Source organism: Lissotriton helveticus, chromosome 1_1 (genome assembly GCF_964261635.1).
Source record: "Lissotriton helveticus chromosome 1_1, aLisHel1.1, whole genome shotgun sequence".
Taxonomy (NCBI): Eukaryota; Metazoa; Chordata; class Amphibia; order Caudata; family Salamandridae; genus Lissotriton; species Lissotriton helveticus.
The window spans coordinates 1,830,406,573-1,830,430,361 of NC_136057.1; the positions used below are offsets into that span (position 1 = coordinate 1,830,406,573).

Sequence of the window (23,789 nt, forward strand, 5' to 3'; positions counted from 1 at the left end):
AATTAACAATTTAATATAATATAATAATTAATCAATTAAAATTACAAATAAAAATTAATTATTACAATTATTTACCTATTAATACAAATTAATTACAAATTAACAATTAATAATGTAACATTTAAAAATTCATTAACAATTAATTCAAATTAAATACAATTAAATAAATTGATTTATTTAATTAATTATAAATAAATTACTTCCCACCCTATTCCCCTATAAACCCACAACCCACTACAGAAAATAAATTAGTAAAATTAACATAATTAGCAATTAATCAATTAAAGAAAATTAATTGGCAATTCCAATTTAATTAATTACCCATAAAAAATTAATGAACAATTAATTCTAAAACAATACCAATAAATATTTTAACATATTTAATTAATTATAAATAAATTACTTCCCACCCAATTCCCCTATAAACCCACAACCCGCTACAGAAAATAAATTAGTAAAATTAACATAACTAGCAATTAATCAATTAATTAAAATAATTGCCCATTAAAATTTAATTAATTACCAAATATCAATTAATTAACAATTAATTAAAATGAATACCAATAAATAAATTTACATATTTAATTAATTAGAATTAAATTACTTCCCACCCTATTCCCCTATACACCAACAACCCGCTACAGAAAATAAATTAGTAAAATTAACATAATTAACAATTAATCAATTAATTAAAATTAATTGCCAATTAAATTTTAATTAATTACCAAATATAAATTAATTCACAATTAATTAAAAATGAATACCAATAAATAAATTTACATATTTGATTAATTATAATTAAATTACTTCCCACCCTATTCCCCTATAAACCCACAACCCGCTACAGAATTAAATTACGCAAAAATTGAAAACATAAATACACACTTTTCACACATATAATAACATAAAAAACACTATAAAAAATTCGATATTATTAAAAATTAGATAATTTTAATAACCTATATTATATACTTCGATATTTTAACTGTCTATATTTTTAACATTCGATATTACATTACTTACCTTAAAAACGATATTTTTTATGCCTATATTCTGTCCAGTCGATATTTTGTCCATTCGATATTTAAAACTCGATATTATGTCCATTCGATATTTTGTAGTCGATATTTTGACTGTTTACCAAAAAAACACGTGCTGCTATTATGGCGAAGTCAGAAGATTTGTAAGCGAGATCCTGCCGTAATAACTTACGCGTTATGGGCATAGCGGAGACGACAAACACGGGCAATATGGAGCGCAACATCGAGAATTTGCTAGTGACTCTATTTGGCAAAGACACTTTCTCAGCTGTTTTCATCATTGAGAGAGCGCACAGATCACTCGCTCCACCGCCTCCACTGGGGGCCAGACCGCTTCCAATCATAGCAAGACTCTTGAACTATAGAGATCGCAATGCAGCACTCCGGAATGCCAGAGAGCTGGGAAACTTAACGCACAATGGGATGAACATTTCCATTTATCCAGGTTTCACGCAACAAGTCCAGGAGGGCAAACAAAGTTTGTAGCAGTCAAGAAAACACTGCAGGACCAGAACATTCCGTACGCAATGATTTACCCAGCCCGGCTCTGGATCACTGATGGGGGAAAAGTAAGATCTATAATGACCATGAAGATGTCCTCAAATTCCTGCAGCTCAAGAGCACCCAGTAACCATGTAGAAGATCGCCGAGAGGTGCAGAGGAGTAACAGGGACACACTTCAGATGTTGAATAAATGACAGCGTTTCCTGAACTATGAACAGTACTGGGACACTGCTTACTGACTGCATCCAATGGCGCTCTGCACAGACACAGATAAGTGCTCATCAAGTATGCATGACATGATGTAAGGTTCATGAAAACTAACTGTGGGAGGAGTGCACATACACATGGTGTAGCGGTCCCATTAGTGCTGCGGTCTTTCCTTTTATAATAAGTTGTTTCTTGAAGGAAAAAGGCCTGCATTTAAAAAAAAATACCAGCTTTATTTAAAAAGCAGTCACAGACATGGCGGTCTGCTGACGCCAGCAGGCCACCATCCCTGGGAGTGCTAGCAACTCCCAATGGGGGTCACAAATTGCACTTCCCTCATGAATATTAATGAGGCAGGAAATATGCGACCCTATTAGGAATTGCAAACAGTGTCTGAGGCACTGTTGTAAATTCCAATTTGTGAGGCGCAAATTGCAAGTCGCAAAACAATGCAATTAATGAATCGCAAATTAGAAGGGTCGTACATCTGACCTTAAGTTTTTCTGTTTGCATGCCAATCCTGCTGTCTTTTGGTTTCATTGGCTTTAGATAATCTTCTTCATATAGTGCGTAGACAGTCCACCTTATAATTACTGATTGGGTAAAAGCTCACCTATTTGACTTCCGTGTAAATTTTTGTGGGTCTTGGTTGGTTGGAGGGGACTCTTTTTATACATCAGATGTTAATTATGCTATTATTCTGTCAAGCAGCATCTTTTGATGAGGGACTGCATGAGAACTTTATGGCTGATGTTCCTTAGGTTGGTCTACAAGACGGAAATAGGCTAAGTCCTTTGGGTTTAGGCAGATGGCAATAAACTTGGCCAGATTTATAATTCTTTCACAAAAAGCAGCAAGACAACTTGTTACACTGGGCTGCATGAAAGGGAGAGGGCAGGAATGCGCCATATCTATCAAGGCATGGCGCATTCCTGCTCTCTACCTACGCTGGCACCCAACCTGCTGCCTAGTGCCAACGCAGGCACCTTTGCCCCATCGTGCAAGGGCGCCGTCATTGCAGGCAGGAATGTGTTTGGGCTGGAATGGACACCTTCCTGCACAAAAACAATCCCCTGAGGCTTTTCTCTTTTCGCTTTTCTCACAAACAAACCTGAGAGTGGAACACGACCTTTAGCGCCTGATATCGGAAAATAATAAGGTCTCAAGACCACGGTAGAAGTGACGAGTAGCGGGATTGTTTCCTGTTCCCCGCCAGCTCTTTGATTGATTGTTTCAGAGATGCATTTCTTAACCAAACAGCACTTGAAGTTCATTTGAAAATAGGACGGTTTAACACTAAGTCGCTGCTTCAATTTCTAAAAGAACACGACACCCACCACATAGACGACATTTTAAAGAAAAGCGCATTCCTTGATAATAAATAAGTTCCCCAAGGATTTGACTCGTCCAGCCCTGATGAGAATCCTGTGATGCACACAGCAGGATTCGAAACGCGTCGGCATCCGCGCTCTGATTCACTTTGAGCCACCATGCTTTGATTTATTTGGCATTCATGCTCTGATTTATTTGGCATTTTACACTCTGATTTATTTTGATGAAATATGATATAGTTCAGAGTGTAGGGGCATTGTTCACGTTGAAAAAAACTTTGTTGCTCCGCATTAAGCAACAAATGATGGTCATTGATTTACCATTGCATAAACAATTTTGTGTGTCCAATTGTCCCTTGGTAACTGTATGAAGTTGTTTTTTGATCACAATTTGTATACAACTAGTATTGTGTTTGTGAATTGTTTTTTGTAATGTCTATTATTGTTTTTGAATTTTTTGAAAAAATGTATGGCAAAACGTTGAGTTGATATTGTACTTTCTCTGATGAATCACAAAAAAAATGTACGACGGATAAATAAAATGACATAATAAACATGTCAGGATAACTAATTGAATCTTGGTTTATCCTTATAAAGAGTAACCACTTGAAATTAAAAATAGAGGCATAGGTAAAATCCCCCGTTTTTTGCAGACATAGAGGCCCAACCTACCCTCTTTCCCAAAGGGCCCAAACCCCCCTCTTTCTAAAATTATTCTGTCAAGCAGCATCTTTTGATGAGGGACTGCATGAGAACTTTATGGCTGATGTTCCTTAGGTTGGTCTACAAGACGGAAATAGGCTAAGTCCTTTGGGTTTAGGCAGATGGCAATAAACTTGGCCAGATTTATAATTCTTTCACAAAAAGCAGCAAGACAACTTGTTACACTGGGCTGCATGAAAGGGAGAGGGCAGGAATGCGCCATATCTATCAAGGCATGGCGCATTCCTGCTCTCTACCTACGCTGGCGCCCAACCTGCTGCCTAGTGCCAACGCAGGCACCTTTGCCCCATCGTGCAAGGGCGCCTTCATTGCAGGCAGGAATGTGTTTGGGCTGGAATGGACACCTTCCTGCACAAAAACAATCCCCTGAGGCTTTTCTCTGTTTCTAAGCTTCGAGATATGACACAGCAAGGCAAGGCACGGTAGAGTCAGAAATCCAAGTGAGCATGATGTTGAAATTGCCCAGATGTTGGCAGCTATCTCTTGAACTGTAACTATGACATCTATTTCAGGCAGAGAGCTCTTTTAGTGGTGAAGTGATAGATGATATGAGGCAATCTGTGTTTATGTGCTTAAGTTTATTTTATGTTAGTAATTTATATTTTGGTAGTGGCTTGTTGGGTTTGTGGGGGAACAAGGTGGAACGTAAATTAAAATCTATTTAATGTAATTTTATGTTAATTCATTAAGTATGCTTTGAAGAGGTTGGAGCTGTGCGATGAAGATTAGTTTGCGGGCTTCAAAGAAATAAGGGGCCAGGGTTACAGCTTGTGTTCTGTCTGTTAAGAAGGAGCAGATCCAGCGGAGGGCAGGTCCTTGGATGCCAATCTCAATCAATGATGGGAATATCTCAGCCTACTGCTATTCCAACACTTGCTTTAGCCTGATCTCACAGCCACTTGTACAACCACGCATCATAGACCTTTCATTCTCTTTGGTATATTAAATCTCAATTAAGCGCCTGATGAGGATGGATTGAGAGACCGTGTCAAATGCTGCAGAGAAGTCCAGGAGAATGGGGTCTCTATCAGGGATCATGAAGATGTCATCTGTGGTAGCAGCAAGTGCTGTTTCTGTACTGTGGTTGGGCCTGAATCCGGACTTTGTGGTGTAGAGGAGCTCGTGGTTGTAGAGGTGGTCAGTGAGCTGTCAGTTTATTAGTACCCCAAAGACCTTTGCGGGTATGGATGGAGGTTGATGGGTCTGTAGTTGGAAAGCATGGCTGGGTCACCAAATAGTTTCTTGAGCAGGGGCATGATTTTAGCATGCTTCCAGGTGTCCAGGAATGGTGCAGAGTCGATGGATGTGTTGAGGATGGGTGTTAGGGCTTAGTTGATATGTAGGAGTCCTTTGGTGTTATTCCAGTTGGTGATTCTCTTTGATTAGGAGAGGGGATGCTACGAGAGTACCAAGAGTATGTTGTGTAACCAGGGCTGTTGTCAGTTGACAACCATACTCTCAGAGGTGAGCGGACATGGCCTGGAATCTGACTTGGAAGCAAAAGCTGTCTCTATGTTCTGACCTCCTGGAAGCAGACCTGCCTGTGAAGAAGAGGGAAGGAGAGAGACAACCCTGCTGAAGGTGCTGACTTCCAGAGTGACTAAAAGGAGCTGAGGGTCCGTCCCCCCAGAGACTCATCAGAGAGTCACTGGCACGCCACCTATCAGCTCATCACACACCTACCATTCATCTGCAAGGTCATAGAAAAAGTAGTCTATGTTCACCTTACTCATCATAAACGATGTCCTCTTAACCACAGATGACCTCCTGATATTGCTGGACTTTTTAACTGGCTTCAACACAGTCGACCACCCCACCCTTATGTGCACCTTCGAGTCGCAAATAGGATTCACCTGCAATGTCCTTCACTGATTCTCCTCCTACCTTTCCAACTGATAACTATTTGTTCACATGGCCACCTCCATGTCTCAAAAGATGTGGAGTACTCCAGAGTTCCATATTGTCTCCTGTAATCTTCAACCTTTACATTGAACTGCATGGTGCTCTACTCACAGAAAACAGCAAAAAGATTCAACAATATGCTGTTGATATACAAATCCACTTGAAGGTCTTCTGTGTTTCAGACATCCAAAAGCTCAAACACTCCTTGCACATTATTCCTTTATCTTAAAATACTTCATTTAGGGTAAAAACCTTAAAAAGATGCCATGATACAAACATGCAATATCACACAATTCATTGCCATAATATCAACAATGCACTTCATAGCATAGGGGGGGAGGAAAAAAAAGGAAGCGCAGCTGAGACAAAAACTTAGAAAACAGTCCACCTATGCTCAACATCTACCGGTAGAACCTATAAACCTGGTGTCCTAAAGGATACCCCCCCTCATGCCCAAACATAAGTGAGTGACATTCAATCAGTAACAATGCGACAAACTGTATACAGCAAGAGTGAGACGAATAACATACAGAAATAAATATCAAATAGCGCATTCAAAATATAAACTAATATATACATTTCATAAAATGATACAAATACTTTCAATAAAACATCTATTCAAAGGCCCCACCATGTGCTAGAAAAAATTAAAACTATTTTCCTTTCATCTTTCTAATTAAATGTACAATTTGAAAAAATCAGCCCAGGCCAAAGACAACAAGAGGCGCAGTATCAGTTAAAAGTAAACTAAGTGCTGGTTTGAAAGTGTTGAAACCCAAAGTAAGGCACAGAGGTCTAATCCGTTTGCGTCTGGGTTTTACATACATTGGACAACACAATAGGACATTAACAACATTATTAGTGCACAGATCATATAAGGCTGCATCGTCTGAGCCGTTGGCCCACTTTAGCCATATGAATATTGATTTTGAGGACTCCAAAACGCATCTTCATGAACAGTATCCTAGCCAACAGTGGTTGAATAAAATCCACACATGCTTCATACCTGAGAGATAGCTTATGAATGGTGAACTTATCAGTAAAGGAGCCCAGTCCAATGCGTCCCTGCAGAGCAAGATGGTCCATTTTGAAAAAGCAGCTTTAACAATCCCTATGGAACTCTGCGTGATTGTACAGGGGTTGTCCTATAGACCGTCTCAGTCCTATATCTGATACCATTGGCAACTATGGTGGAACCATGGAAGACTGGTGGTACCAGCCAAAGACCTGCATGTTGGTAATGCCCTATTCTTTGGCATGTCAAACTCGCCACCAGCACCCCTTGGAGGCATCCTACACACCAAGCACATCTCATCCAGGGCCTGAAGAAACATGATCACTGGCTCCACTTGCCAGCTAACTTCAAAACCAGCAACAGCATTTACAAAGGCAGCACAACCAACAGCCCCGATTACCTTGTAGAGAAGCTCACCAACTCGTCACACCTGCAGCCAGTATACCATCAGACTGCAGACTTAAGAAGTGTAAAAAAGAAAAAAGAAAAGGGAACTTTTTCAAATATGCATCCATGATCTGGAACAACATTCCAACGCTGATCCAGTTTAGGAAAGAGTTAAGGCTTACCCATTTTAAGAACACTCCAGCACAATGCATTAACAGCCCACAACTCAGCATCCTCTCACATTACTCACCCAATTTAAGCTTGCCTTTGACTATGTACGGTGCACTGCCTTTGGCTAGGTTTGCACTACAGAAATAACCATCTACTATGAAGGGCACAGGTATATGTCTCAGTATGTTCACTGTGGTTGTGCAACCTTACTGTGTAATGCACTCTCAAAACTGCCTTGGGTCCACTCGGGCCTTTTGTAAATCCCTAAGCTCAACCCTGGGTAGCTGTGCCTTTGAGGGGTAAGACTTAAAGAAACAAACTAGTGTAAAGCATTTAGAAGCACCATATTTCAAAATAAGAAAGTCACAAACCATGTAAGAAATCTAAATCCAATTTATAAAAAAAGATGATATTTTTATGAATTTTTAAACACCATGATGAGAAAAATACATGGAGGTTTCCGGATATATAGATTTTAGAGTAAAACCTAAATCTCAACTTTTTAGTCCAAATTGAAAACAAAAATTGGTGACCGTAAAGTTTAGAAACTTTTTAAAAGTTTGGAAGAGTTGTGTTTGGCTACTCATGCCTAAGAGGGGTGACCAAATCCAGCAGGGAGAAGGTCATGAGGGCCACTAAGCAGTATGTTGATAGTTACCTGGTCACAAAAGCAGTCTCAAATCCAGTTCCACTCATTATATCAAAACCATGTAGACTTTAATGGAGTTGCAACAAGAACAGAACCCCTCACTGAGATATTCTTTAAACTAGGTAATATATCCTACATTCACATTAAAAATAACATTGTCCCACAGACAGAAATTATTGAAAAGATATTGTCATATTTTTATTTACACTTTTATCTGATGCATAAGAACATAATAGCAACATAAGCTCATACTCGTGACCACAATATAATACAAATGTTCTATATATACATATTTATAATATATACACACAGACCCCCAACCAAATGATAACAAGCAAACATACCCAGTCAGTCAAGACCACTAATACATTTCATCCGACCACTCAGTCTCACCGATATCACAAGCTCACAACAACAATTAAAAAATAAACAACTAAGAAATTACAAAAAACAAATCATATCAATATACAATACAAAGACACAGGAAAAAGAAGAAGAAGCGCCGACGCGCATTTCGGAAAGGAACTCTTGGTCCTAAATTCCTTTGTCAGGGCGCAAATACATCATTGTTTCAATACATATATTTCTTATTCTTGATTTGAGGATGCAAAATTTTCCCTCCAATGTTAGGGTCATGCAGGGTACAATCAAAATTCAGGAAAATAATCTGAACCCAAATCCTATCTTAAGAAGGATGGCACGAGTCTAGAGGCCGAGTGTAATTCATTCAGTCCCTCGGCATATGGGAAGGTGGATGGAACACTGATACAGGGGACGGACTACCCAGTTATATAGTGTACGGACTAAACGTCGGTTCCCATTCGTGTAGATAAATATATAGGAGGCAGCGTCTCCAAAGGTAAACTCAGCAAGGGAGAATAAGTTCAACAATGTAGACACAAATATCGAAATGCCAATTTCCCTACCTACCTCTCACTTTATCCGTTTCCAGGAACCCTCAGGTGTTACTTTTGAAGACCTTAATGGAGTTGTCCAGATGCTGGGGATGCAGGATGCTGAGGTTGCTGAAGATGCTCTGGGTACTGTGCTGTTGATGGAGGTGTCCTTGTGGAAATTTCACGGTCCATGGTTGATGTGGGGTGACTTTAGCCACAGGGGTCAGGGTCCCTCAAAGTCCTCTTTGAGTCAATAGCAGGCCAGCTGCTGTTGTGCGATCAGTCTCCACACACAGGGGTCCAGTGGTATCCTTTAATGGAGGTTTGTGCCCATTGGGTGTGACCAATTTGAACTCAGATGATACTCCGGGGTGCAGCGGGACTCGAGATAACTTTTGACCATTGAGGATCAGTGTCTTGGGATGCCCAGCGGCAGTTGACGATGATTCCAGGAAAGTGGCCACCAACTTGCTGGATGGTGCTTCTTCAGTTTTGATGGCCCTGGTGCTGGTTCCAGAGGATTGTCCGACTGACTCTTGGAGTCACTTCTTTGGTCTGGGGCTCAAAAGCAACTTTTCTTTAAGGCAGAGCCATAGGCATAGTCTTCAATTTGCTAGCTTAAGTTGCATAGTCCAGCAGTCTGTGCAGCATCTTTTGCTAGGGGTCAGCAAGGTAGTCCTTCGGTCCTTTCTCCGATTCTGCCGGGATCTGAGGTTCAGGGTGTCAGGGGTGCCATCCCTATGTCCAGAAAGTGCCATGGGGGAATGATGTGGTCAATAGCCAATGGGTTACCAGGATCCCTCCTGCCCTATGATGACTTCCCGCATCTAAAAATCCCAGAGTGCTCTATTCTGCCCACTCCCAAGATGTCTAAACTTTACCTTACATGCCAGGAGCTTGGAAGCCCACCATAGAGGTGTGGGTACCTGCGAGCTACACACCCATGAGAAAACCGGTTTGGGCACTGGTCTCCCCTCTCTCTTCCAGCCACCAGCCTGTCTATCTAAACAAAGGGGCACCCCTACAGGAGTGGGATTGCCATTTGCCCACTAAAGGCGGCTTCACCTTTGAAGCTGGCCTTTTGGACCACATCCTGAATGGCTCATTGCAAGAGGCGGGTAATACCTCCCTCAGTGGCAGGCTACTATTTTTCCTGAGCCTGAGAGTTGTTCACACTACTCCCCAGGATGGCAGGAGGCTGTCTAGTGGCCAGCGATCATGTGAGGCCACTGGATGAACTGGGCTACTGAGTGGGATCTTTCTAAAAGTTGCTTTTCCATAAAAGTGACATTAAATTCAACTTGGGCATTAAACTGGGTATAATGTCACAATTAATTTGATACCTCGTAGTACCCATTTTAGTAGTCACATTCAGTAGTTAGCCGGATTGAGTGGTCATCCGATAACTCTGTGTTAGCCAATGGGGATATTAACGTTTCCTCAGCAAAAACGTCAATTTGAATGTTTTTATGTTAAGAGATGTAAAACGTATATGCCTTACTTAATAATATAGCTCCCTGACTCAGGGCTCCATATGCCTTCCTTAGGGAAGACATATATATTATTAAGGGCAGTGGGGGCTTTGCTATTGGTTTAAATAGCAAAGTCAAACTAGCAGTTTAAAACTGCTCTACCAGGGTGCAATGGCAAGCTGGGAGACATTCTGTACTTTGTCCCTCCTGGGGCACCTAGGGTAGCATATCCAGTGCTGCAGCCCCTGGGACACTCTTGTCTTACCTGCCCTGGGTACCTTTGGTACCATGTACTAGGGACTTAGGAGTAAGTCAGCTTATGCCTATTGGGAGTAGCCAATGTAGCATACACTTTGCAAGGGGTCAGAACACTTACACTGAGGTCTGGCTAGCAGGCCTCAGTGCACTCCGAGTCAAAAAAACAGCAGCATCAGGCCAAAACGTTGGGGGTGATCATGCAAAAAGAGGCATTTTCTTACATCCACCCATAACTGCGTAATACAAAATAACCTAATGATAGCACCTGATAGTTACAGCGCTTCAAAGCATGAAGCCCAAAACAGTGGACATGCTATCAAAGGATGGAATTATACCTTATATTTGAAAATGATGGCCTAGATGAACTCGTTGATCATTTATTAAGTTGAATACTTCCCATTGAGGTGGTTGAAAGTTGCAATGCTTCTAACATAAGAGTGGAAAAATGAGGACCTTAAAGTCAAACAATGCTTGAACCATAACATATCAAAGCTGGTAAAATTGAGCATGCCAAACTCAGAGGTGAGAAGTGCTATGGCAAGAGATCTAAGTGCTTCACCTCATTTCAAAGATTCTAAAATCCTTTAATACCATTGCTAACTCATCATGTTTGAGCCCCTTTTCCCTTGTCCCCTGTGATGGAACTTGCTAGTTGCCTAAATAATATATGGAGTTAGGATCAATTATAATTTAATGATTACAGTGTCACCCATCTGCCACACAGGAAAGCTCAGAGTTGATGGATGGGATTAAGCATGGATTTATTACAAATTCAAAGCGAGACTGAAATACACACGTCTCAGTAATATACTGTAACAATACAGGATTACTACAGGCAGGCCAAAATTATTAATAAAGTTAAGCCGCAGCAACATGAAATCTACAAGAAATTTGGTGATCGCAATGCAAAATTTTAAAAAGAAGATCTGATGATTCGTATCCGATTTGGGTTTCTCTTGCCTGGTATGCACTAGGATAATCTAAATCTCGTGACCGTAGCCTGCTCTAAATGATGCTGGATGGGGAAACTCTCATTAAGGAACCTTTGAGAATCCCATTTCACATCTCATTATTTCCATCTTTAAACAGTAAAACTTGGCAACTACACTTTGAAACTCCTTTCCTTTGGTCCACACATCAGAACGCCCTTGGATTCCTCCCATCTCCTCATTCCGCATGGGCAGCAGTCCTCCCTTTGCTTTTTAAAGCTCTCATCCATGCCAAAAATACTCCTCCTGAACCTCACTATCTCTTTCACACAATGGGCCTTCTCTATTAATAAGATCCCATGACTGCACCTGCAGAGGAGAAAATAACATTGATTCTAAAGCAATCTTTCATGTTGAAAGTTAAACAGTAAGAAATCCAAATGCTTATGGCCTTTGATGGAGTCAGTGTGGTAAGCATCTCTATACATGTTTAAATACATGATTACATCTATACTGTAACCATATATGTATCTGTAGAGTAATATTCAAATGGATACATTTTCAGTTATAAATAAATGCAGAGCATTATTCAAATGAGTACGCGAATACATAAGAATTAACAATATTATTCAATCTACACAAATGCAGATATATATGAGAACTGCAATTCGATGTTACTGCAAAGAAAATTGTAATATACACACATATATCAAGATTACACAGTAAATGCATGTTCTGTATCTCTTCAAGTGCACTACATTACATTAATAATGTTACATCACACAAATTCATGAGGTATACATAAACATATATGTGGCCTAATCAAACAAAAAGTTAGAGCCAAAATGACGCTGCTCCACTATAGATACCTAATCATCCTTGACAGACAATTCTACTAGTATAGATTGATTTGTGTATTATTTATCTATATTCTATTAGATTGGGTTTTCTAGTCCTTTTGAACTATTTATCTATATTCCATTAATTCATTTCTCAGGGATATGCATCTTTTTAAAACTATTATCCTTAATGTTTATGACATAAAATATATTGAAAGCCTTGGCCATTTGATGCTCACCCCTGGATCCTGCCCTCAAAAAATCTACTCGCCCACTCGCTATGGCGAGTCAGATTGGATCAGATTGAGCTATCTTTAGGACCTTCTCGCCCGTTCTGGCACGTTGTTCTGTTGAGTCAGAAAGTGAAGGAGCAATCAAGATGCCTTTAAGTCTTGTTTTATCGTGTTTCATTTGCTCTGTGTTCAGAGACAGAGGTCAGAAGTCAGTTTACAATTACTTTTCCTTCTCTGACTACAGAGTTCCAGGATTTTGTAAAGCAAATTGTTTGACCAGCTGTATGAAGTGTGAAATGAAAGGCTGGAGGGTATCAGATTTTCCTAACACACTTTAGATAAATAACAAGTCAACTGTACAAACATATCAAAATACATTTCAGTAGTTTGTGAAAGCCTATTTGTTCTAGTATTTTAGTGATGAATTTTTTTTTGTTATAGGATGAAAAACAAATCAGAAAACTTTTTTGGTGCAAATGATAAATATGCTTCCTGAAACCCAATTTTCACAGATTATTGTTAATCCATACTAATATAATAAAGAGAGAGCCCAAACTTTTGAGGCGGGTAATCTCAGGAACCACAGCACCAATCACAACACCCAATACAGCGTTGGAAAGGGCAGTTGCAGCAGAAGGACATAGGCTAAGCAGACGCCCACCATATACATTTAAAAGGTAAAAGAACCGTGCCAGCAAAGTAGTCCCTTGTGGGCATGACTGCGTTGTGCTGTGGGCGTGTGCTGGGGGCTTGACAAAAGCTGGGGGCGTGTGGTACGTTCCGCCCTTCATGCCATGTCTCATATCATGTGCTGATCCCACCCTGCTCCCTGTAAATACCTCTGTACCCCATAATCATAACCCACTCTTACTCCTTAAAATACCCCAACACCCTTAAACACAAACCCATCTTAACCCTATAAATATACCCTGTACCCCAAAACCCAAACCTATCCCTAAACCCTAAAAATACCCCTGTACCCCAAAACCCAAACCTAGCCCTGAACCCTAAAAATCACCCTGTACCCCAAAACCCAAACCTACCCTTGAACCCTAAAATACCCCTGTACCCCAAAACCCAAACCTAGCCCTGAACCCTAAAAATACCCCTGTACCCCAAAACCCAAACCTAGCCCTGAACCCTTAAAATTCCCCTGCACCCCAAAAGCCAAACCTACCCCTGAACCCTAAAAATACCCCTATACCCCAAAACCCAAACCTAGCCCTGAACCCTAAAAGTACCCCTGTACCCTAAAACCCATACCTATCCCTAAACCCTAAAACTACCCCTGTACCCCATAACCCCAAACTATATCTGTACCCTTAAAATACCCAAGCACCCCAAAACATATACCTCAGTACCCCAAAACATATACCCCTATACCCATACTTACCTTATCCAAACATTAAAAAAAACATGCTTTTACCATTCATGCATTTACAACAAATTTCGTTGTAAATGTATGCATGGTAAAAGCATATAAAATGTAATGCCATGCGTTATAATGGCATTGCGGAGTCATGGTACTTTCGTAATGAAAGTATGCGGAGTGTTATTATGCGGAAAGAAAGTTGTGGAATAATGGGTGTTTACCCTCCCCCGATAAGTACATTGGTGGCACGGCAGCCCACATCTCCCGCAACATACTCATATTTTTTCACCACCCATTTGAAAAATGCACAGGCCTCTCTCATTGATGGCCAGCACTGACATACACTTTTAGACACACCTCCCGCCACAAGTTCTAGAATTGCGAACTTTAGAGCTGGGGAGCTACGTTCGAATCTCGGCATCAGCTCAACATCCTGTGATTCCAGGCAAATTGCTTTGTCTCCCCGTGCCTACCACAAATGAATGTGTTCTTCTGTAATGTAAATTGTGCTCATGCCATGTTGTCGAGTTCGCGCTATATAATATTGCAAGGAAAAATAAAGAAGGGAAACTCGAGTTCACACACTACTGAACGCGCACTCTTGAGTGCATCAGCAGTGCACTGTGAAGCGCAGTGTTTCACAGGCCTGTCACAGATAAGAAATGCTATCAAAACGAAATCCTACAAAACAATATACTACTGGCCGGCAGCAATTCATACCTGGACAACGTCGGGACGGGCTGCTAGTCCACTATATAGTTATATCAGTAAAACTGCAAGGTAGGGCGAAGGTTTTTGGCCATCTCTAGGAAATCTATTGTCTGTAAATTACAATGCGCTAAAACATAATGCTTTTGTAATATATTTAGTAAAAGTGATTGTTTAAACATAAACTGAGAAGCACTCCTGCCCCTGCCCTGATGGCAATGATATCAGTAAACTGAGAGGAAAGTTAGGGATCATGTGTATCTTATATGTGGGCTAGATTCTTATTACACATGGAGCAAACACTTAGGCCATTTTAATCAAACAAAAGAGTTTTGTTTTGTACAGCCGAAATACTGAACTCGCATATTTGAAGGTGCACTTGTGTGAGAATAAAGAAAAAGGCGACTCTGTAAAATAAAATATTTGCCATTGATCACACAGTTTGAGACCAGTTTGTGGGTCAAGTACAGTAGAATTAGGTCGAGTAGGTTTATTCAAGTTACTCGACCTGCAAGTCTAGTAAAATGTTTATGATATTTAGAGGCCTGAATAATGGTCGGCACAGGTAGCAGCTGCTGCTCCCATTGGTTATTCAACCCCCGGCCTCTTTCCAGCATCCACTGATCATGAATAGATATTATTTTCTGCTGTTGTTCAGGACGTTTTACAAGCTGTACAACCATGAGAGTGAGCTCTTAATTCACTGTAATTAACCCAGAAATATCTCTTTTAAGCCATTTTGACACAATCATTATGTTTATGAAGCCATACATGTATACAACTAATTACAGCGAAATATAAAACAATCTTACAATATGAGTTAAAGTGAAGTTTTGCATATATTTACAAACAACACTTTTACGTGAATATATTTCAGGAATAATCTTTCTTTTGAGCTGATTCTTTGAGTTAGTGTTGTCATTAATGATTTTGTTAATATCTCCTCACCATGTGCAAAATTCCCATAACTTTTGACATTTTCTCTATATTTCTCGTTTGCTTTCCTCGGTTAACATTAACTAATCTGTCCTAAAAGACAACTGTCTGCTTTAGCTTTTTAAACTCAGATTATAAATATTTTTTCCAGATGTAATTTGAGGAAATGGATACAATCCAAAGAATTAACAGCCTGATTTAGGGTTTGAGACGCGAAATACAGTCTGTCGTCCTGAAGAATACTGCCCTCCCAATTTAGAGATGACTGCCAGCCCAGCAGTCATCTCTGTACATTAATAGGAACCAATGCCACTGCAGTTCCTTTCAATGTACTGAAAGAGTGGTGGACATAAGTTGCAACAACTGGCAACCAAGCTTTAAACGTTTTTTTTTGTTTTTTCAAAATAAACTCCCAAAGTCAGAGGTTGTTTTTGAAAAAAGGAAAAAACGAATGCCCCCCCCCCAACCAAAAAGGGGAGTTTTTCCCCCTGGGTGTGGGGGGGGTCATTAAAGCTTATTTCCTTTACCTCACTGCCAGATGTTCCTAGTGTTGACAGACAGGAAAAAAAAGTAGTACACCATGCACTCTAAGCAGGGCGGGCGGTGCAACGTACTACCTCTGATGGCATCTACCTTCCATTGCCAGAGACAACAGGGGCTCCTTCAACGCAATACTTTGCCGGGCAGGGTCATTTATCGCATTTGCAACAGAGTACCCTGTCTAACAAACTGTAATTCAGGCCCTAAGTATGTTATTTGGCTACAAATAGCTACCTGTCCATCAATATAAATCCACTCGCACTACAAAGGAAAGCTGAATAAGCTTTCCCTTTTCTTCCAAAATCACTTTGTGTAAGGCATTGGGGTCATGGTTCACATAATGACAACTCCTGTGATAGAATGAATCAAAGGTCATGTAATATCATGCCCATGGTGTGGTTACTTCAATACTTTGAATCCTTTAAAAGTGCAGAAATATTCAGTACAAGTATGAATGATGGAATATTATTTTTGTATTATTTTGCAATTTCTTTTCCGTACAAACACGTTCAAAATCTTAAAAAATAATGCATTTTTTACATTTGAATGAGATGTGTTAATAATTAGATGTTATCGTTGTGTTAATATTGTATTTTTTGAGTATATTTTTATTGTACTTAATCATTTGTATGTATCAAACGAATTTGTCTTTTCAAATGTTTAATTGTTTTATATTTTCTTATTACTCCAAAGATGCAAGTATAATTTTTCAATAGAAATTACAATTCAGAAAGTAACTAGTGAGTGTGATAGCAGAGTCGCCATGATTTACCATAGCAGGAGGTTGAACAAAATAATCCATTGGGTCCCTTGCACTTGCACATTTTTATAACTCTGTAAACTGTCTTTGGGGTTCATAAAGTAAAGACCACTGTTCGTTCCTGTGATAACGTTAGGATCATTTCTCCTTGTTGTTTGACTTTACCTCGTAAGATGGTGGAGACTTCTTCTTTGTCCCTGAGCCAGAGAGGATGTGCACGCTGAATACTGACATCAGAATGTCGATGGGACCCAATATGGATGACAAAATATTGAAAATAAAATGTCAACAGGTAAATAGGTCTAGATTTTCTATACCCAACTCCACATATGTACCTTAGCGATATAAATGCCGTTAAGGTACGTAGATGTGAAGTTAGGTTTAGTAAATCTATACTTCCCTATATGAACGTACCTTTTGATATTTTGTCCCTCAGTATTCTTGTACCATGATCCCTTACTTTTTGTAAAACCTGAGTGAGTGAAGGTTGCTTGAGACAGGAGCACTAACTTTTTTGCTTGTTCACTCTCTTCAGTTCACCCCATTACTGCAGTTTGACACAAGCACCAATGAAACAACAGTATTAAACAGCCAGCCGTCCTTTATCTGGAATAACCACCAGCTACCCAGTGACATTCCTAATGGAGGTGAGTAATCCCAATAGTAACTATACCAATGATGGTATTTCATTTTTTAGAGCCCCTGCAATAGAATTCAAAAGTTTGTGGAAGTATCTCTAATACTGAATGTTTTCTGTGGACCCATTGGACCATCAAGAACAATCTGGATGGGCCTTTATTTCTTCATCAGTAACCATCCAATGAGCCAGTAAAAACTGTCAAGTGAACCCCTGCTTCTTCAGAAGGAGTGCAGAGAAGACCACTGTAGGTCGCATTAGGAACCACAAAGTGACCGCTGTCTTTTTTACTTGTCACAGGCTCGTTCAGTAGCTGTTAAAATGTCATCCCTTGTTTCTTTAAATGTTGTTAGATGAAAATAGAATTATTCATTAAGCATGTGATGAGCCATTGTTTCTGCAGGTGTGTCATCTGTCTTTAGGTGGATGTGTGACATGATTCCCTGTTTGCTCAGTAGGTCTAAAGCAGATTTTTTCAATGCTGATATATGAAGGATGGCTCTATCCCATATATTGATGACACTGAGTGACAGTGTAAATGGTTCCTATTCATAATATTTGTATGTACATTTGTCCTAAGAGGATATCCTCAAATTCTGGCATGCCCCTGACGATACCAGTCCAACTTGGACACCCACAGTCTACGGTGGTATGCGGACTCCTTTTAGTTCGCATAAAAAGATAATCCAGGACTGTCCCAATATGCTATTGTGATATGGACCAGGGTTTATTTGCTTGCTATGGAGAGATCCATTAATAGTATGAAGTTAGCCATTGTATGTTTTCAACAGTTACTCTGGGTGGCATCTGGCTTGAGTTCAACTCTGAGATATAGCTGTATCTGAAAGTTTAATTCTAGAAGTAAAGTTCAACTCTCTGACCAGCAGCTCTGAAACAATATCACATTTCTTTCATATTTGCATTGATGTGCCACCTGGATGAAATGTGAACCCATTCATTTGTTCATCATCAACTGTACTATAATGTCCAGTATCAGCTGGTCATTGGGGCTATTCTTAACAACCTATGACACAGCCCTTTGGCAGAGTTCTTTAATGTTCATGTAGAAATCAAATATTGAGCAGAAGAAGGTTGATATATCTGTTTAAGTCCTATGACATTAAGAGATGTAAAGGAGTTTTGGCATTATGCTAAAGGCCTGATTCAGCAGCAGCAGTTTATCACTCATTAGTGTCCTGTCTACCTTCATTAATAACACAAGATGTTAGGTGTAATTTCGTGTGCAGACTTTGAGAGTTTAGCACCTCTGCATTCTATTTGTATTGTTAGATCTTCTTATGATGTGTATGTTTTGGATGTTTTAATTGTTTTTTATATCTCATTTGGTGTTTTCTGTATGTATTGTATGACCTACAGTTGACACAAGGTACTGGTTAAACTACATACCCTCCATACCTTGGTATACAAGTTATAACCTTACACAATGATCTAACTAAAGTAAAAAGTGCCAAAGCAGACTTATCCAATGACTAGCTCTCCAGTTACCTGTAACTAGTTCTTCTGTGTGTAGTCCGCCATATTTATTTAGAATGGTTTGCATGGTTGAATTAATTAATTTAAGTATACCAAAATTGAGTGTATCCACGATACAAATGTGTGTATTTTCAGAACTCATGAATGATGTTCGGATAAAACTGGTAAAATTCCAAAATGTATTCAGATCTGATATTTGAGTGAAAATCATGTGGCATTGATGAGACTTGTAACTAACTTAATTACTTTGGTGTCAGGGACATTGCAGCCACAGCTATTAGGTATTACTTCAGTAATTGCATTTAAAATTAACAACACCATTTTTTACATTACTGCTGGCAACTGTGTCCAATGCACAGAGATGATCAAATGATGTATTTGTGGCCAGAAATGCAATCTTGTGTGACTTGGACACTATTAGAATACTAATAATGTTAGTAGCTCAGGATGATTTTCATCGAGCATAAGTAGCTCTTGTTACTAAAAAAGTTGGAAACCCCTGTGCCACAGTATATACTGAGCAAAAAACTGATCTCTTCTAATGGAGTGCAATCACATAAATATCACTGATAACAAAATAAATGATGTCTATATACCTTTCCTTATTCCAAGCTCTAGGAATAAAACCACCAAAGTCATATTTTGCTCAGCCCCAACTTTGATCAATAGCTTTCTTTCAAACATTATGCTCCTATTATCATCTGAAAGAAGATATGACTCCAAACTTTTATGTGGATATTAATAATAATAATAATAATATTAATAATAATAATAATAAAGGGGTTTATAAAGCGCATGGTGACGCCATCCCGGCGTGTCCCCGCGCTGTGGAGAGAGAGGCAGATGCTAGTGAGAAGCTGGAAACTAGAGGGTATACAAGTAGGTCTTCAAGAGTTTCCTAAATTTAGTTTCAGTGGCACAATCCATTGGTAAATTATGTGTGGGCATCAATTTCAATGTCATATGGGGTCAGGTAGAGGTGGGCAGATGTCATGAACGCAAACCTTATGGTTCCCTTACCCCATTTAGAGGTGTGGACGCTTTTGACTTTCCACCCATGGATCCACAGCCCGCTCTGTCATCAGAAACCCCTGAACTCACAGCCAGTGTGCCACTAGGTCAGGAGGACAATTGCCACACCCTGTGAAGTGCTGGATTACCATCAATGATTTCCCCTGCCAAGTCCACCTCGAAAGGCACAGCACACTCATGCAGAGAAAACTCTCAGTGCCCCCTGGGCTTAGGGAACAAATCTCCTTGCACACAAGTGCCATTGAGATTGTTTATTTCTGCTGCAAGCATTGGGGGTTTATTTCTAAAAAAGGAAAAATTGACAAACAGTTTTTAAAAAAGAATATGTGTGTGCTCTGCATTATCAGTGACATAAGTGCATCCGCTGTATCGACGGATAAAACTTTGACCCCCTCCTGGCAGCCTGCCATCTGTCGGGAATGGAGGTCGAAGCCTTCGCAGGCCTGTAGGCTCGTGGGCACCCACTAAACTGTAAATTACACTATTAGGGTTTTCATTGGTCCAGTATTAGAGTCAACTATTGATTCGAGACTATTACAATTATGTTATGTTATGTTATAAGCTGTTTTGTAACGCGCTCAATTACTACCGGAGTATCCTGGCGCGGTATACCGCTGGGGAACCCATCCTGGCTTTCTCTGTGGGATGGTCCCTACTGGGAGTCCCCAAGGTGAAGCCAGGCATCCCTGGCATTGATGGGGCCGTTGTGGAGATTAGGCAAGCTAATGCCCAGAGTTGCCGAATGGGACCCCTGGTTAGAGTAGGCACCGAGGCGAGAATTATCAAGTCTGCTACCCTGGTCCACGACCCTGCCGCGTCGAGAATTGAACCCTGGTCCCGGGCCGACTCTTGCTTCCGGGTCTGCCGCCTCTAACCAGTGTGCCACACCACTCCATTATGAAATAGTGAAGACGAATTGAGGCTTTGTCTCCAAAACTTGTATAAATAGTTATGAATGAAGATCATTCAATTCAATTTACATGTATGGCATGAAAGTTTTTTAATATACCCAGTATAAGTCAACTTACCCTTTTACGGGGTGTCCCACTTCTAGCCCTCGATTCTGACCAAGAAAACTTATGGAACAGAGTGTTTTGAAGCTCTGCTGTCCGATTAATTCTTAGCTTTGGAGTGTATATGCCATACAAACCTCTAAATAAGAAAATGTCATAATTTAAGGTAACACATCTACAATTCGCTGAGTTAATGCAATTTATTGGGTGACAAGAATAAGATCATGTTTGACCTTTTCACGACTCACCACTATTTCTTTGCACTTTTTTCACACTTTGTTATATCTGGTTTTTCTCGAATAATTTCATGAATTGCAGAATAATTGTAGAAAGAAACATCAAAGACAAATTAAATGTATTTTTAGACATATATTTAGAGGACATGGGGCCAGATGCATCAAGCATCCATTTTGCGATTCCTTATTAGCGAAAAATAAGGAATCGCTAATAAGGAATAGCAAAATGGAATGCATCAAGCAATCACTACAAAAATAGCGATTCCTTAGAATTCCTTAATTGCGACTCGCAAATTGCGAGTCGCAATTAAGGAATACCTCCCCATTCATTCCTATGGGCCCAGAGGCCCATAGGAATGAATGGGAAGACAATCTCAATTTGCGAATCGCAATTAGTGATTCGCAAATTGAGATTGCGAGTTCAAGGGTGCAGGGGTGTCCAAAGGACACCCTGTTGCACCCCTGATTTTGATCTGTGCACATATGTTGCGCACACACATGCCCTTAGGGCATGTGTGTGCGCAACATGAAACTTTGAAATATGCACAAAAGTGCATTTTTCAAAGTTTTTGCAAATTACCATGAAGTTGTACTTCGTGGTAATTTGCATGCCCTATTAGCGAATTCGCTATTTTAGAAACTTTCATGCATTGCATTTAAGGAATCTCAATTTGAGATTCCTTAAATGCAAACAATCGCAATTTAGCGAATTCTCTATTTGCGATTTTTGCATTTGGGTTGATGCATCCCAAATGCAAAAATACCGGTCGCAAAGGGGCAGATTCTGAGAATCTGCCCCTTTGCGACCGGTTTTTAGCTTGATGCATCTGGCCCATAGTGCATTGTGTACAAAGCTTCTTTAGGTTGTAAACCCTGCGATTTCCTACAGAACCGTTTTTGCGACCACAAAGGGCTTAGGGCCATATGTATCAAGGCAAAATGGGTTCGCAAACGCCGAAATTCGCAGAATTCCGGCGTTTGCGAACCCATTTTCGCTAAATGGTATGTATGAAACATTTTTGGTGCAAAATAAGGAATCGCTTAATTTGCCATTCCTTATTTTGCGATTGCATTTAAGGAATTGCAAATTTTGCGATTCCTTAAATGCAATCTGTCAAGGAAAAAAACATTCCAAAATGCCATTAAGGAATCGCAAATTACCACCAACTTCTAGTTGGTGGTAAATTGCGAATTCTTTTAAAAAAGCATTTTTTTTAAAATCAAAAGGTGCCATGTGAAGCTCATACATGCCCTTAGGGCATGTATGTGCGCCATATGGGCACACATGTCATTTTCAGGGGTGCAGCAGGGTGTTCTTGAGACACCCCTGCACCCTTGAAAATATTCACAATTTGCGATTAGCAAATTGCGATTCGCAAATTTCCCCTTCATTCCTATGGGCCTCCTGGCCCATAGAAATGAATGGGAAATTATTCCTTAATTGCGATTAGCAATTTGCTAATCGCAATTAAGGAATTTTAAAGAATTGCTAAAAAGAAGCGATTTCCTACATACATACCATTTTGCGATTTCTAAATAGCGATTCCTTAAAAATCGCTATTTAGGAATCGCAAAACGAAATGTTGATACATATGGCCCTTAGTCGGAAAACTTTTTCTGACTTGTAAAAGTGCTTCTCGACCTCTGTTTGCATCACAAGCAAGAGGGGAAATGACAGAGGCGTTTCCTCTCCATTTGTGATTCTGAAAGGTATATCTAACAATGGTTAGTAACCGCAATTACAATCACGAACCATTGATGAATTACCGGCCTCGACTTGGAGTGCTACCTGGTTCTCAAAGGGGGAGCTGTCCGTGCCGTGTGGAACAGATTCTCTCTTGAGAAGTTGGTGGACAGTCCAGTGGTTCAGGCAGCATTCCCCAGAGTGCTACTCACCATCACCATTCCTCCCTTGAAGTCTTCCCAAACAGGAACCTTTTTTTGTTTCTAAACTACCACCTGCACCTTTAAGAGACTAATGGTACTTAAAAAACGCATTTAAGAATGCTAATGCAGGATTGAGATCTGCTGTCTCTTGCCTGCATCCTTCCTCCATTGGGAGCCAATCAGAGGGCTGGCATCCTCCGACCTGCCTAATTGACCTTCAATAGGCAGGTAGGTTTGAAAGCAACTGAATGTAGAATTTGCAATGTGACCTGTTGATACACAGGCTGTATACAGATTGCACATTAATGCGCCAACATGTCAGTGTGCACATCCTGGATACTGGTTTGCAGGTGGGTGGAAATTACTTGTGGAAGAACTTGTGTAGTTAAGAATGGGTATTTTGCACAATAAACAATAAAAAAAAACATTCTAGATAAATTATTTAACTGACGTAAAGTTAAGCAATTTAAAATATACAGGATGGGAAAATGACATACATTTCCTCGTGGGACTGAACAAACGATTTCTAATTTTGTCCCATATGCATATTATTTGGATAAAAATAAACATAAAAAACCTTTAGCATGACGCGGGTTTATATCATCTGTTTACGAGAAG

General features: G+C 39.9%; 1 protein-coding gene across 1 annotated transcript in view; it reads left to right on the forward strand.

The window, feature by feature from the left end:
- Positions 1-23,789, forward strand: part of LOC144765655 (guanylyl cyclase C-like) — a 577,462-nt gene that overhangs the window by 244,344 nt on the left and 309,329 nt on the right. The window contains exon 10 of the mRNA XM_078650332.1: positions 17,408-17,519. Within this exon, the coding sequence (XP_078506458.1) occupies positions 17,408-17,519 (112 nt within the window). The remainder of the gene's footprint in view (positions 1-17,407; positions 17,520-23,789) is intronic.